The 13,830-nt window shown below is 45.2% G+C and overlaps 1 protein-coding gene across 3 annotated transcripts in view; it reads left to right on the top strand.

The window, feature by feature from the left end:
- The window catches only part of TMEM201 (transmembrane protein 201), a 33,888-nt gene extending 21,098 nt beyond the window's left edge, over window positions 1-12,790 (top strand). For all 3 annotated transcript variants that reach the window (XM_030507666.1, XM_030507667.1, XM_030507665.1), the window contains exons 7-11: window positions 4,405-4,622; window positions 6,167-6,238; window positions 7,239-7,529; window positions 8,007-8,138; window positions 8,555-12,790. In XM_030507666.1, coding sequence (XP_030363526.1) covers window positions 4,405-4,622; window positions 6,167-6,238; window positions 7,239-7,529; window positions 8,007-8,138; window positions 8,555-8,652 — 811 coding nt within the window. In that variant the 3' untranslated portion in view covers window positions 8,653-12,790. The remainder of the gene's footprint in view (window positions 1-4,404; window positions 4,623-6,166; window positions 6,239-7,238; window positions 7,530-8,006; window positions 8,139-8,554) is intronic.
- The last annotated feature ends 1,040 nt before the right edge of the window (window positions 12,791-13,830 follow it).

Here is a 13,830-nt window from a genome sequence, read left to right as displayed (position 1 = left end):
ATTCCTGGTGTGTTGTCACCTGCAAGTACATTGGGGCCTCTGAGCTATAGCAGATGCTCTCATATGAAAGGGGCAGTACTCAGTCCTGAAGTCATCCCCTGTAAAGCCTCATTTGGGACCAAAGCTATCCAGTGCCCAGGCAGGGAAGAGATCCTCTGAACGCTTTTGTCATGCCACAAGTCTAGACTGTTGTAGACATGGGATGTGCATATACACACACACTCCCCCTACCTTTGTGCTACCAGCTAGCAGAGAAGGCAACATTGATGCCAAACATCTGTGTCTACTCTAGAGGGTATTAGTGCAGGACCTGGCAGCTGGAGCATTTTCATCTCTAATTCACCCCTCCTTTTGTGTCCAAAGCAGGACAACGTGTAGGAGAAAAGAATTCTTAGTCTTAGCAGCTAAAGTTTCTAGCTAAGTCACCTTAATGTGTCTGAGACCTGTGCCCCTTTTAGCATTATTCTTCCCTCTCCCTGTTTTTTATTCACTATATTGCTCTTTACCCCTAATTATGTCAGCATATGGAGGCACAGCTTATGGCCCTGACGGATGTGATGCAGCACACGAGACAAGTGACTGCAGGTCAGCTCACACAAACGTGCTTATCTCACTGCCAGCACTAAGTGAGCTGCTGCTGCAGGCAGGGCAGCAGCACCCGTGCTGCCTGGAGAAAATGGTGCAGTCATACGTGGGTAACTCATAGCTAAATTATGATGGGACCTTAAGTCCAGAGCAAACACTATAACCCATGACTGACACACAGTGCCCTGGCTGCCTCCAGGCAGATGGAGCTGAACACATACAGCACATAGAGCAAGCTGCCTGGCTGTGGCTGTCTTACCATCTTACTTCATGTGCTGAATTATCCGACAGAAGGAGTGGGTCCATCTACAGCCCTGTAGTCTGACCTGACCCGTGCTCTCCCATGTCTGTATCCCAGGGCTGATGCAGCATCCCTGGTTAAAATGTGAACTCGAAAGGCACACACGTGTGGTGGTGTCTGTGGCTAAGAGGGAGGAACCGGGACAAGAGGAGGGGAGGCTCTGCTGGCAGGAGGTTTTTCTTCAGGACAGTGTACGGTCCCCTACCATGTAATATTCTTCTTTAACCTTCTATTTATTTATTTTTAAAGTATCTGTGTAGCAGAGTTGTGCCCAACTGTAGTAACGCTGTGACCATTGTAAACACTGAGATACCCAATTTTTGATGTTCACAATACCAACTTCTGAAATAAACGGCTTCCGGGCCCTGACTATTTCCACAAACTGTGACTCCAGAGCCTTTTTTTTTTTTCCCCCTTCCTTTTTTTGTTACTTTTTTTCCTCTGTTACCAGACCCACTCTTACCACATGCACAAATGGCTTAGAGCAATGCAGTAGAGCAGAGATGCAGCTGCACTGCTCCATTCCAGGGCTGCGATGTGGCTGCGTCCTGCCTTATGAGCCTCTTGATATCCTCAGCTTTTTCATCTGCTTCTCAAAGAAGTTTTAGTTGATTCACCATTCTTGGGCATGAAGTGCATTCCCATGGCAGCACCCCTGCTTCTTAGCAGCATCTACCCCTCTTGACATGACAGTGGTGAACACTGAAGAGTAGAGTACACAGGACTTTTCACATGTTGCAGGAATTCACTTTGTTCAGAGCACATCAATATTTAAACTATTCTTTGGTCAGCACTCAATCCTAAGGCATTAATGTGTTATGCTTAAAACTCTTCAGCTCTTCTTTGCTAACTAGAAATATTCCTTTTTTGAATGCTGCCAGACAAAAGATTCATCAGCTGCCCAGAGGCTCTGGCTGCAGTTGGGAAGTGGGGCTGTTGAGTAGCAGAGCCCATGGAAGTCTGATCCTAAAAAGTTACAATCCCAGGAAAGAGATGGTGGTTATGAGTGATAAATGACTCTAGTATCTTCCAGCCTATTAAGTGAAAAACTGCCAAAAGCCAATAAGCCAGATAAGGTGTTTTCCACTGCAGCAAGGAGCTGTGTGAAGTTGGTCCCTGAGCCCAAAGACACAAATAGTGCAAAGTTAGGAAAAAAGAGCTGTGTTGTCACCTGGTGATGCTCTACTTTGCCCTTCACAGACATGCCCCAGTGAGTGGTAGGTATCACTCTTTCTGATACCATTCACATCATAGTCCTGAGCTGCACTTACCATTTCCTTTCCCATTCATTTCTTCTTACAAAGCTGAGATGGACATGTACATCTGCTGTTTACATCTGTGTGTGTGGTGGGGCAAATGTGTCTATGTATGTGCACTAAAGGCCTCTGCATGTTTGGGAAGCATGACACCCTTCCCAGGTCCTCTGGAACCTGAAGAGGTTGGGCAGTTTCTGCTGCAAGACTGAGGAGTTCCTTGCTGCTGTTAAAGGCATGTCCTGCTTGCAAGCACCAGGAAGCTGGTTGGCTCAGATGTTGCTCAGCCTGATTAAGCTGGTCGGGATTGCTGATGTCTGCCTCGTACTAGCAGATAAGTAGTTCCATAAGATATTTTAAACTGTAATCTTAACTCTAGACTGCTTCTTCTGGACGTGCTAGCACTGCATAATCTTGCTGCATCACCTCTTTAACCTCCAAGAGAGAATGGCACATGCATAAATCGTCTCACAGCACAAGGTTGAGATATGTATATTCCTTCATACTCTGATTTACTACTTTCCTCTGACAGAAGAAAAGCCACGTTGCTGCTCTCATCTGTCTCTGTTTTCATCAGAAGTAAGCTTAACCCTCCAAATGTTGCAGCTTGATTGTATGCTGCAAAGTCTGATCTCTCTGTTGTAAAATATATATGCTTCATACTTGGTTAGTACTTCATCATGACTTGACAAGTGTATTACCTATTTCTAACTTAACAAAAACCTTACAGGAGATCCGTGAGAGATCTTGTTCATATTCTAGACTTTCCTTCCTGTACTTTTTTCAATTGTTCAAAATAGTACAAAATTCCTATACTTTGAACATTGCAACCTTCTTAGAACGCTCATTTTGATGGTTTGATATGGACACAAGTGAGACCCCAAAGCTGACCCCTCATTTCTGATGCAACACAGTCAAGTAAACCTTACATACAGACTAAATCAGTGCATGATTACAAGGCGCAATATAAAGAAGGTAAAATTAGGAGTAAATTTTTGACAGGTTGTTCAGCTTAGGTTGATCTTTAAATTTTAAACCATTGCAAAGGTAGGTGAGGAAATGGGGTATCAGAAGTTAATTGCAGAGTTTATTTGCATATAGTAACTGAGTGTGAAATACTGTGAGAACTTTAAAATACAAAGTCCTTTCATACAGTGGACTAGAAGTCAGTTTGTATCGGTAGTACTTCAAAATCAAGCTAGCTGGTACAGGTACCCTTAGTACATTTTGTCTCTTCTCTCTGGTCGTGTGTTCTCGAGGTGGACACGCTGTTCTACAGCTCCACTCTGTCACTTGGAAAGAACCCATTGAAAACAACTCACAGACCTAGAAATACAATGGCCATTATTATTGCCAATGTAAATTTTTTCCAGTTACTGTAATGGAGATTGGTTTTTACTCACTAGAAGCCAGGCAATTCCTGAAGTGTATGCTACAGGAGCACAGTTCCCTCTGAATGGCTTTGCTAGTACATACTTGTGGCTAATTATGATATGAGAAAGGAAAATGTAATGCTTTAGGCCTCAGTTTAGGGTTGGAAAACCCAGGTTTGTGTCTATCTTCTATCATAGGATTTTTATGTGACCCTTGACAAGTCACTTAGCTTCCTTTTGCTTCTCTTTCCTATCTGTAAAATGAGGGTAGCGAGTCTTCATTACCTCACATAATAAAAGCAAATGTATTAAAGAGGCTTGAATGGTAGTTTTAAAACAGAGCTCTTGTGCCTACATCTTTACCTAAACACCCATAAAAATACTTTTCTTTAGACTGGCATCAGAGGGAAGATGCTGATTCTGGTTTCTAAAGACAAAAAGACTTGTAGATAACTACTTGCTTCCCAGCCATGACATTTCTAAGCATGTTGTTTGCATGTGCACACAACAAACGTAAGGTGTACTCCATCATTGGTCCTATGTGTATCTGCACTTTGAAAAGCCTTCTGGTGGGCTCTGGGTAGTTTCCTCATCCAGGGAGAGAACCAAGGTACTGTGTCTATTTGCACCCGAATTCTTAAACTCTTCTACCATTTTTCCCACCCTATCTTGTGGGACAGGCTGCTGCACAATAATTGAAGTAAGGTTGAGCAGTTCTTCCTTCCCTGGCTTCAGAAGTGTAGGAACATTCCCATAAACTCCTGAGCATTCTGCAGCTTGCACTCCTGCACTGAAAAACTGGTTCAAACCTGATAACGCAAAAAGTACAACTGAGAGAGAGGTTACTGGAATGTTCTCATTGCTAAATGTCTGTCATGCGTGTCATTTGCAGGTATCTTTCTGGGGATTCCATTACTCTCTTCCCCAGTGGCACTGGGACTGGCTTCACTTCCCCTGCTACATCCCTCTTTGTCCCAACACCACCCAGTATTCTCCAGCTGACAAACCAACAGCTCTTCAGGTCCCCACGCAGAGCTTCTCCTTCCTCTCTTCCTGGACGTCTCAACAGGGCACTCTCGCTGGGTACCATCCCCTCCTTGGCCAGAGCAGGTACGTGTGTGCCCAATGGAAACGACAGTGGAGTGGTGCAATGCTTCAGAAGGAAATGGGCTGGGAGGCATCCACATAGAATCACAGAATAGTTTGGATTGGAAGGGACCTGCAAGGTCTAGTCCGACTCCCCTGCAATGAGCAGGGACTTCATGTTACAGTCCTGTTTAGGGATTGCTGCTGCATTGGTAATTTGGGGTTTGGCATTACAAAATTATGCAGCCTACTGTTGCCACCTTGGTGAAACAGCAAGTCTCAGTGAGTTTGCCTGCTGTGGCTTACAGAAAGCCAGAGGCTTCTCCAGGCATTCATGGCAGTACAGCACAAGCTACAATGTGTGGGAGAGAGAAGGAGCAGTCAGACGTGGGAATGGAGAAGAGCAGCGTTAGGAAGTGGTTGGGAGCATGAGGATAACTGATTTGGCAAGAGCGATGACTCCTCCCCTAGCTGCTTTGTGTAGCTTGCTTTTCTTGCTGCAGCTGAAGGGAGCAGAGCTGAAGCAGGCTCTTCTTGAAGTCTGGATTTGATATGCAGCAGCACAACTATTCAAACTGCTGTAGAGACCCCATTTCCTCCTGTTTTTAAGGGCTCTGTGTGATTTAGGGAAGATCTATAGATCTAAGGAAAGACTCTCTCCCAGTAACTCAGTAAGCCCTCAGTGTTGCTGTGCTTGAAACTAATAGATGGGAAATAGCATTCAAGTGCTACCCTCCATCCAAGGAAAGCTAAGCTTTCCTGTGTCTCTAACTGATTACCATAAGGTCAGAGGCCAAAATGGGGCAGTTTCTGGGAAAACACTGCAGCAGAGAGCAGTCTTGCAGGGACTTTTACTTCATTCAACTTTTCTCTAGCTCTTTCTGCTGGCAGTTTTGCCAGATCCACTAAAAGAACAAGAGAAAGACCAGCCAGGCAGCGTGGCAGCTTTGGGCACAGCCTGCACCTTCCTGGTTCCCAAACTGGCATGGGAAGGGCAGGTGTGGATGCACCAGACGGCTGGGATCCCCCCCGCATGCAGAACCACCCCTGGGAGGTCTGTGCTTGCTTTTGCTCATTGCAAAGCCAGACAGACTGAACAGAGCATGCTGTTGGGGCTGAGTATAGAAAGATAACAATCATATCTTCACCTCCTTTCTTTCAAAGCAGAGGCACCCCAGCTGTGATAGAGTCACAGGGTAGATAAAGTGAACGTGATGTGTTATTCAGAAGTCACCTAGCAGCTTTGCAAGGAGCTGGTGAAGAAGTTGCCACCTTTGGAAGCTGCCCCATCCTTCTGTTGCTGCCTTCACAGCAACTAAATTGTGTGTATACTTGTCATCTACTCCTATGCAACGTTAGGTAAATTATTATAAGCCAGTTCTGTGGCAGCTGGGAAAAGTGGATTATCCTGATGCTGGCATATAGCCCACCCAGGAAAACAAAGACATTTTTCCTGCCTGCATTTACCACCCATTCCCCTTCTGAGACAGATGACAAGCTGATGCAGTTACATTTTTGGGGTACAGACTGATTCAGCTGGGTTCAAACTGTTTCATTTTGCTCTTTAGATTCTGGCTACTTGTTCAGTGGAAGTCGCCCAGCCTCACAGTCATCTCAGTGCAAGGAATCTCCTACATCAGGTAATGCACGAGGCCTTCCAGAGCAACTCTCTTTGCAGGTTTGCAGGAAGTGGGTTGAAACACATGATCCAAGTTTAATTCTTTCATCCCTGCTCACGTCCCAGTGAAAACGTCAGGTTTGCTGTTAGAAATGCTGCAGAGGGAGTTCCAGCTAAGAGTGGGATTGCATTAAAATAAGGTGCTGGATGTGTTGGATGTCCTTCTCCGTGGGAGAGGTCACACTGAAACCAGTGAGACAAAGCCAGGATCCCTTCCCTGCTCTGCAGCTGAGTTGAGGCTGCTTTGACAGGAGACTAAACTGTTCCTAGCACAGCTCTTCTGTTTCACTTTCTGAGCCAGAGAAGCTGCTGCCCTGTCTGCTCTGCCCTTTTGCTCCCGTGTCCTCCAGTGACCTGTCTGTTGCCCTCCTGACCCCAAATGGATCCTTTGGCGGTTTGTGCTGCTTAAGCATTTGCTGCTGGAAATACAGGTACAGCCTGAGCTAATGCAAACCTCCTCACACGCTGATACTCTTTGCCAACAGCCTTTAAAGGACATGCCAGAACAGTTCATTCACCTGCAAAACAGGCTCCACTGAGTGGACACAACCGAGCAGAGAGAAAGCTCACTCAGCTCCTGATAAACCCTTCTCTAGTCTAAGCCATTCTTGAGTTACCAAAGTGCATGTGGAATTTCTCCATGTTTTGCCATGTGGGAACTCAAATGAATAAAGAATTTTAGTGGAAGATATGTTGGACATTTGCAACTCCCGTTCCCTTTTCTTATAGAATCATAAAATCCCAGCCTGGTTTGGGTTGGAAGGGACCTTAAAGCTCATCCAGTTCCAACCCCCTGCCACGGGCAGGGACACCTTCCACTAGAGCAGGTTGCTTCAACCCCTGTCCAGCCTGGCCTTGAACATTGCTGGGGATGGGTATCTTGTAGAACTGTTAAAGAAAACAGTGCCTATTGTGTGGGACTATAATCTCATCATTTTCTCTTTGGGATGTTTCCATTGCAGAGCACTTCTCCCTGCTGTCAGGGAGCTGTGCTCCCTCCCGCATCCCGTCCCCAGCACCGTCGGTGGCTGGCTCTGTGACCTCCAGCTCGGGTTCCCTGCGGTACCGCCGGCCGCTCATCAGCCCTGCCCGCCTGAACCTGAAAGGACAGAAGCTGCTGCTCTTCCCATCTCAGAACGAAGCTCAGCTCACTCCATCTAGCTCAGAGGAGCACACCCACTCAGACAGCAACATCTTTGCCACTGAGCTGCCCTCCTTTCCAAAGAAGAACCTCAGCGAGCGGGGAATTCATGGTATGCTGGCAGCTTGCTGCCCTCTTGGAAGTGCACTTGTAGGAAGGAGTTGGCTTGCAAGCAAAGCCGCACATCATCTAGGTGACACAATAGAAGGGAAACCTTCAGGAAATCCTAGATGGTGATGACTGGTGGGCTACCAAAGCTCCCTTAAGAATCCACTGGCCTGGAGAGACTCTTGTCTGCCAAAATAGATGTCCCATTCTCAGTGGTGCCTCAGGGATACTACTGCTACTGTCTGCACCCTTGTATGGATAACTAACCATAGATGTGGTGATACTTACATGGACAGTGCATGGGACAAACATGCAGGCAGCTTCTGCTGCACAGCAGTGAAATTAGCCTTTTGTTTCCAGCCCCTATCCTCAATCCTTTCATGATTTTACCATTACTCATGTTCTAGCTTTAGTCTGGTAACTTCTGCTACTTTTGGCTTCTTCTGGTGCCTTCTGAATTTTCACCTTTTTCTCTTTGCAGATGTGAGATCTGCTGTGGAAGGAGGGAGTATTTGCAGTGATAATTCCATCAAAAAGGAGGATCGCTCATCGCACTCATCTACCTGTGTGGTCGACACAACTACCAAAGGGGAAGATTTGGCAGGCTGGAGAGGTAGGTGCAAGTCATGTGAGTGCTTCCTCTATGTGTGAGCATTTCTGTGGGGGTAACAGAGATCTTTCCTGTGCTGCAGTAGTGATCTGATCTTCAGATCAAATAAATAAGTAGTACCAAGTAAATAAGACAGTAAATAAGACTGTCTGAGGAATATTGACAGCGTATTGAACTGAGACAGAAGGAAACGGGTGGAGATGTGGGTGTTGAGAAGAGCAATGAGGTGAAAACGGAACCAAAGAGAGCAGCTGAATCTTTCCTGACAGGAAAAATGCTTCAGCAATTTCTGCTTATGGTGAAAATGCTGGGCAAAGAGAGAGAAAGAGGACAATGTTTACTGCTATTTATCTCATCAATTCTTTAATCTCTCTTTCTACTATTCCTTTTCTTTCTTTGTGTTGTCCTCTTCTACTAAGGTCATTTTGGTAACTCTGCTCTCCGAGGCCTGCTGGCCCTGAGTCTGACTCTCAATGCTATCTTCACATCAGCCTATGTCTACCGGAGCCTGCGCTGATTTGTGCCAACACTCCCTTTATTTCTGGTTCCACCTGCTTCGGAGGAGACAAGGATTCAACCATGGCTTCATGTCTAATGGCCGTGCCACTGGTGCATGCTGGTTTTTAACGAACTGCTGTATACTCAACTGTCATGACAAGGAACCCAGTTGCTGCTGCCATCACTTCCAGGTAGAACATATCCCAGGATTGTCCCTGGAGGTGGCAGGATTCCCAGAGAGCTCCAGTTCAAAGTAAGAGGCCAGTCAAACGGCCCTTGTGCTTGCTTTCAAAGGAACTGACCTGAGAGACAAGCCTGAAAATGTGTAAGCTGCATTTTTAGGACCCTATCCCCAGCTCTTCTTTCTGACACATGAACCTCATGCCGATGGTGCTGGTAAAATGAGGAGAATTGGAACAAACGACCTGGAGAAGAGGGATTGCTTAGTAGCTGGTGCTGCGCTTTGGCTACTGTAGCAGCATTCCCAGCTTCTTTGCCCAATGGTTCCTCTTCTCTCTTCCCCTTGGCACTCTCCTCTAAATTATCAGTGAATTTTCTTTAGTTGCCTTAAGCCTGCCTAAGCACATGGGTGACCTCGGCTGCTCTGTCATGTTCTTGCATCTTCTATGTCCACGTGCTTCCGCCTGGGCTGTGCCCTGAGGCCACTTTCACCAGCTGCCATTCTGGTCGTGCTGGTTCTCAGAAACTGCTCTCTGTGCATCCCTCCAGCCAGCACTGTGCTGTAGGTGTGCACAAACCCCAGACAGGCAACCTTTTGTGGTTTGCGTTAGGAGGAGGAAGCCTGTGCTTTGCTTTACCCAGGAGGCATTAATTCTGTTACAGTGAATTCTGTAGTGAGGAAGGATCCCCCTGTGATGTGCACCACGGTCAAAGGGCTTCAGCTCACAGCTCTGCTGGTGCTCTCACTTGAAGCAGCTTGTTCTTGCTGTACATCGCACAAATCTGTTCTATTAGAAGATACATGAGGAGCTGTCTTGATTGCAGACATTTATCCATAAACCTTCAATCTAATATTGGGATTTGCTAAGTAACCATTGAAGATACTTCTTACTTAGTTAAATGCCAAGGTGCTCTCAGTTGGGAATGCCAAACCTGCTTCTGGACAATCCAGCCTTCTGGATAGATTCTTCTTTCCTAACCCAAAGGAAGTAGCCCTAGATTTTCAAAAGCAGCTTATCATTTGGGCACTTATGCTTTTGGTGAGCCTTTAGCATTGCTTAGAATTCAGGGGCCATTTAGAGTATTGTGCTAAATACTCATAATCATATAGCTAATCTTAGGAACAAAAAAAGTCTTGATGTTTTGATTCTTAAATCCCAAGTGCAGAGAGAAGATTTACAATGTGTCAAGCACACGTGCTCAAGAGAGAAAGCCAACTGCCATTAGCTAGCTATTTCCTGAAGCAGGACTGACTTTATTAAGATGTTTTTTTTATTGTCTTTTCTTTTGGGCTCCTTTACCTCAGACTCCTGCTTCCTCTCCCTCACCCCGTAGTCCTGTGTTTGCATCTTGAATTACAGTGTTACACTTACTGTGTCTTTTCCTCCCTTTCAGTTCTGCTGCTGTTCCCTCTCTTGTACTCTTGCATGTGCACAGAAGCAAAGTGTATCTCTGCTGGTAATTCTCTGCTCTGAGCCTGAAATTCACACCTCAGAGTGATGAGCACCCTTTCTTTCACTTCATTGTTTTTCTTGCATGTTTTGAGTTCCTAACACGCTTAGTACATCATGGGAGTGATAGCCAGACTCTTATCAGCACACTGTATGACACATTACATGGGGCTTTACTGCTGGTGATTCAGGCACTGAAAAATTAAGTCTCTCTATTCCCTTCCATTTCTTCCTGCATTCTTTTAGCAGCCCCTTCCAGCTGCTGCTCCCCATCCTCCCTTCCTGCTCATCGCCTGCTCTGCATCTTACAGGCAGAGGACAGACCTCTGCCCACACGTGCTGATCTGAGAGACTCCGGAGGTGTCACTCCTGACCCTGCACCTTTCTCTTGGCCTCTTTAGAGTGTTGGTAAAGGGCTGCACAGCCACCACCTCCTATACAAAGGCCTAGATCCAGGATAGAGACCTGCAGCAGAAAGATGTGCTGCAGGTTGATGATGAATTCTTTTGTAACCTGCATGAATTGTTGTAGCCAAACCGGACCCATAACCTTGCAGTTAAGAGATTTTTGTCCCTTTTGTAGACTTCTGCAGGCTCATTTGAGCATGTGTATAGGCAAGATGCTAGCAGACCAACTTAGAAGCTTCTATTTAGACTTCTGCTGTTCTAGTTTCATGATACCCTGGTGCAGTGTGTGACATCCCATTCATGGATCCTTGTCCTAACTTCCAGTGTACCCAGGGGCCTCCTATGCAGAGACAAGAAAATGCTGTGGGTTTGCTTGTCTTTATTATGCCAACAGAAGTGCACTGTGACTTCATGTATGCAAACTTCCCACCTCCACCTCCCAGTCTGCGCTGAGTCTCACCATCGCGCTCGCCTGGAGTCCACGTTGGTCTCTGTCTCTACCAGATTGCAATACAAATGTTCTCCTCCTTTCCAGCAACCAAGGAGCTGCAGCCTCTCAACACGCCTCTTCTTGCTTGTATTCCAGAACAGGAACACTTTAACCTGTCACTGCACTTCTGGGTCTGCTCACTGAAACTGTTCTCGGAAGGGTGACTTTGTCCAAAGCGATAGAAGGACTTTGGATTTTATTGCTGAAGAGGGAAGACAACCAACTATATTTCATTCTGGTGCTAGAACACTCTCCAGTGGTGCTTTCACGGTTGTGAAGCCTTTGCTTGAGCAGCACACACAAGTACAGGGGTGTGTGCATGTGTGTGCACGTGTGCATGCATGTGTATGGAAACATTTGGAGGGTTTCATCATTTCAGAAGATCTGAGCCCATGTTTGTCTTATATTGTTGGCCTTAATCTAGCTCTTAGATACTGTGTCTATCTTGCTGCTGTTTTCTCTATGAAGCTGGTTTGGAGGAAACTGAAGTTTATGTGGCCCCCCTGTAAAAGTCTGTGACTGATGATGTTGATCTTCAGACAGGATTGGTCAGGGGTGAGATTTTATTTTTCTAATGTCTTTCCTACTGTAAAAACTGTTGGAGTGTATGGAATGGAAAAGATCCTGACAAAACGGTCTGATAAAGATTCGAGCATTACTTAACACCAACAATTAATGATTGTGTGGGAGATAAATATGCTCCATTTCCAGACCTTTTCCATTACCTACCTTCCCTTGAAAACATCCAGGTACTTTTTCTTTGGCTATGAGCTTGTGGGCATGTTCTGAGACCTTGCAGAGACTTTTGCTGATTTTGCTGTTTGAATTAGGAAGAATTTGGATTCTGGAGTCTGGTTCCAGTGCCGCAGTGTGGGCAGTTTGGCAGATGCAACAAATACAATGCACACATCCCTTTGATGGGATACAGAGTTGGTAGAACAAGTTGCTGGTTTCTGAAGGTTATCATATCTTTTTACATAAATTTTTAGCATGACATTGGTCACTGTGGCAATGTGGAAATCCCTCATTGCTGGCATATGTAGGCCAGATTTACTGAATTTTAGGCTGTGATTTGGCCTGTGAATGTTTTATTCCCAGTCCCTCTTCTCGGGTGCTGGGAACACCTGTAAAACACTGCTGAACTGACTGGGTTCCTTAAAACAGGGCAGCTGGAATGAAGGGCTTCTGTTGCCTGTCGATGCTGCTATATTATTTTCTTCCAAGCACCATTCCTGGAAATAACTATGGTCTTAACCTCTCTCACAGACATTTGTTAGAAGGTTAGAAAGGGCCAATCTGGCCAATACTACTTTTCTTTTCTTTAATATACTTTGATTCCAGAAATTACCATCACTGTGTCCTGTGGTGGGACTAAGGGACAGAGTACTTTGGGATGGATTGGGTATCTAGAGAGGGTGAGGAGGTCAGTTTTGAGTCCTAAACCTTATTTCCTGTGAAAGACAGACTGTATGTCAATGTGTGTGTACTTGTTTGGGGAGCTCTGACACTGTACAGTTTAGTTAAATGCGCTCCAGGGGAGGCGAAACTGTTCCTCGGAGGTTTTTAGTTCATGCTTTGTGTTCAAAGAGGAATATTTTTCTTTAAAAAATAAAAACAGATGAGTTTTCACCTCAGTGTGATTCTGTTTCTGGGGAGGTGAATATTTGGGGGGGGAAAGCGAGACATTGTTTGTGCGTGTATGTGTGTCTGGAAAATTCTCTTCACTCTTTTAAAGCTGGCAAGAACTAAGAGAAAGCACAAAGCTTGGTGAGCTTCCCCAAAGCAAGGAGAAGCTTATGACCATGATTCAGAGATGGAAGGCGAAGCACATTGTTATGCTTTGAGGGCTTTCCAACAATGTAAAGGGAAGTCATCTGCCATTAACTGATGTTCTGAACTTCAAACCTTAGGATTTGTGCTCATTTGGCACTTCAGGGATATTTTTCTTCTGTGAGATGGAGACTCTTCCCAAGATTTTGCTTTTATGTATTATTTTATGGTCTTTAATTTACGTTTTTATTTTATAATGTAAATTAAGATGGGTGGCACAAGCTTTTATAGACACAGGCTTTCTGAGCACAGGCTTCAAAGGCTGTAGTTTTCCTCAATTTATACTTTTATGACTCATGGTTTACTTTGTTAAAATGTGCTGCTAATTTGTTTTAAAACCTGGCAATGTGTTCTATCTTCTCTTGAAATACCTGGAGAAATTCTGTGTACTGCTGTGCAGGAAGCGATACACTTCCCTCCTCCTTTCTCCCCCTTTTCCTTCAGTTTTAGAGACCAATTTGGTTCTGGATATGTTTTTATTTTCAACACTGGTGTTGTGTTGAATTCCTTTTCCGTTACACAGAGCTAGCAAAAACCTAAACTGTGGTCATACAGGTGGGTCTTCCTGTGCTCCATCAAATTGCTTCCTTCTCCTGCTGTTACAACCAGTAGGGATGTTTCATGCTTAATAATTTAAGTATTTCCATCTACAGTGGAAGTGTTCTATCCAAAGTATTTTAATTTAAACCAGGAGACATGGCAGTGTTGTTTGACCCAGCACTGAGCTAGTGTTGGTAGTTTTGATAATCTGAGAACAGCAGCCTGGTAGTCATCGATGTTCTTCTGTACAACCTTTGGAAAAGAGGAGCTGATTCCTTCCAGACTAGTGAGTCATGATT

The sequence above is a fragment of the Strigops habroptila genome, chromosome 16, assembly GCF_004027225.2.
Source record: "Strigops habroptila isolate Jane chromosome 16, bStrHab1.2.pri, whole genome shotgun sequence".
NCBI lineage: Eukaryota > Metazoa > Chordata > Aves > Psittaciformes > Psittacidae > Strigops > Strigops habroptila.
The sequence above is the reverse complement of the archived record's forward strand: the minus strand, read 5'-3'. Positions and strand labels throughout refer to the sequence as shown.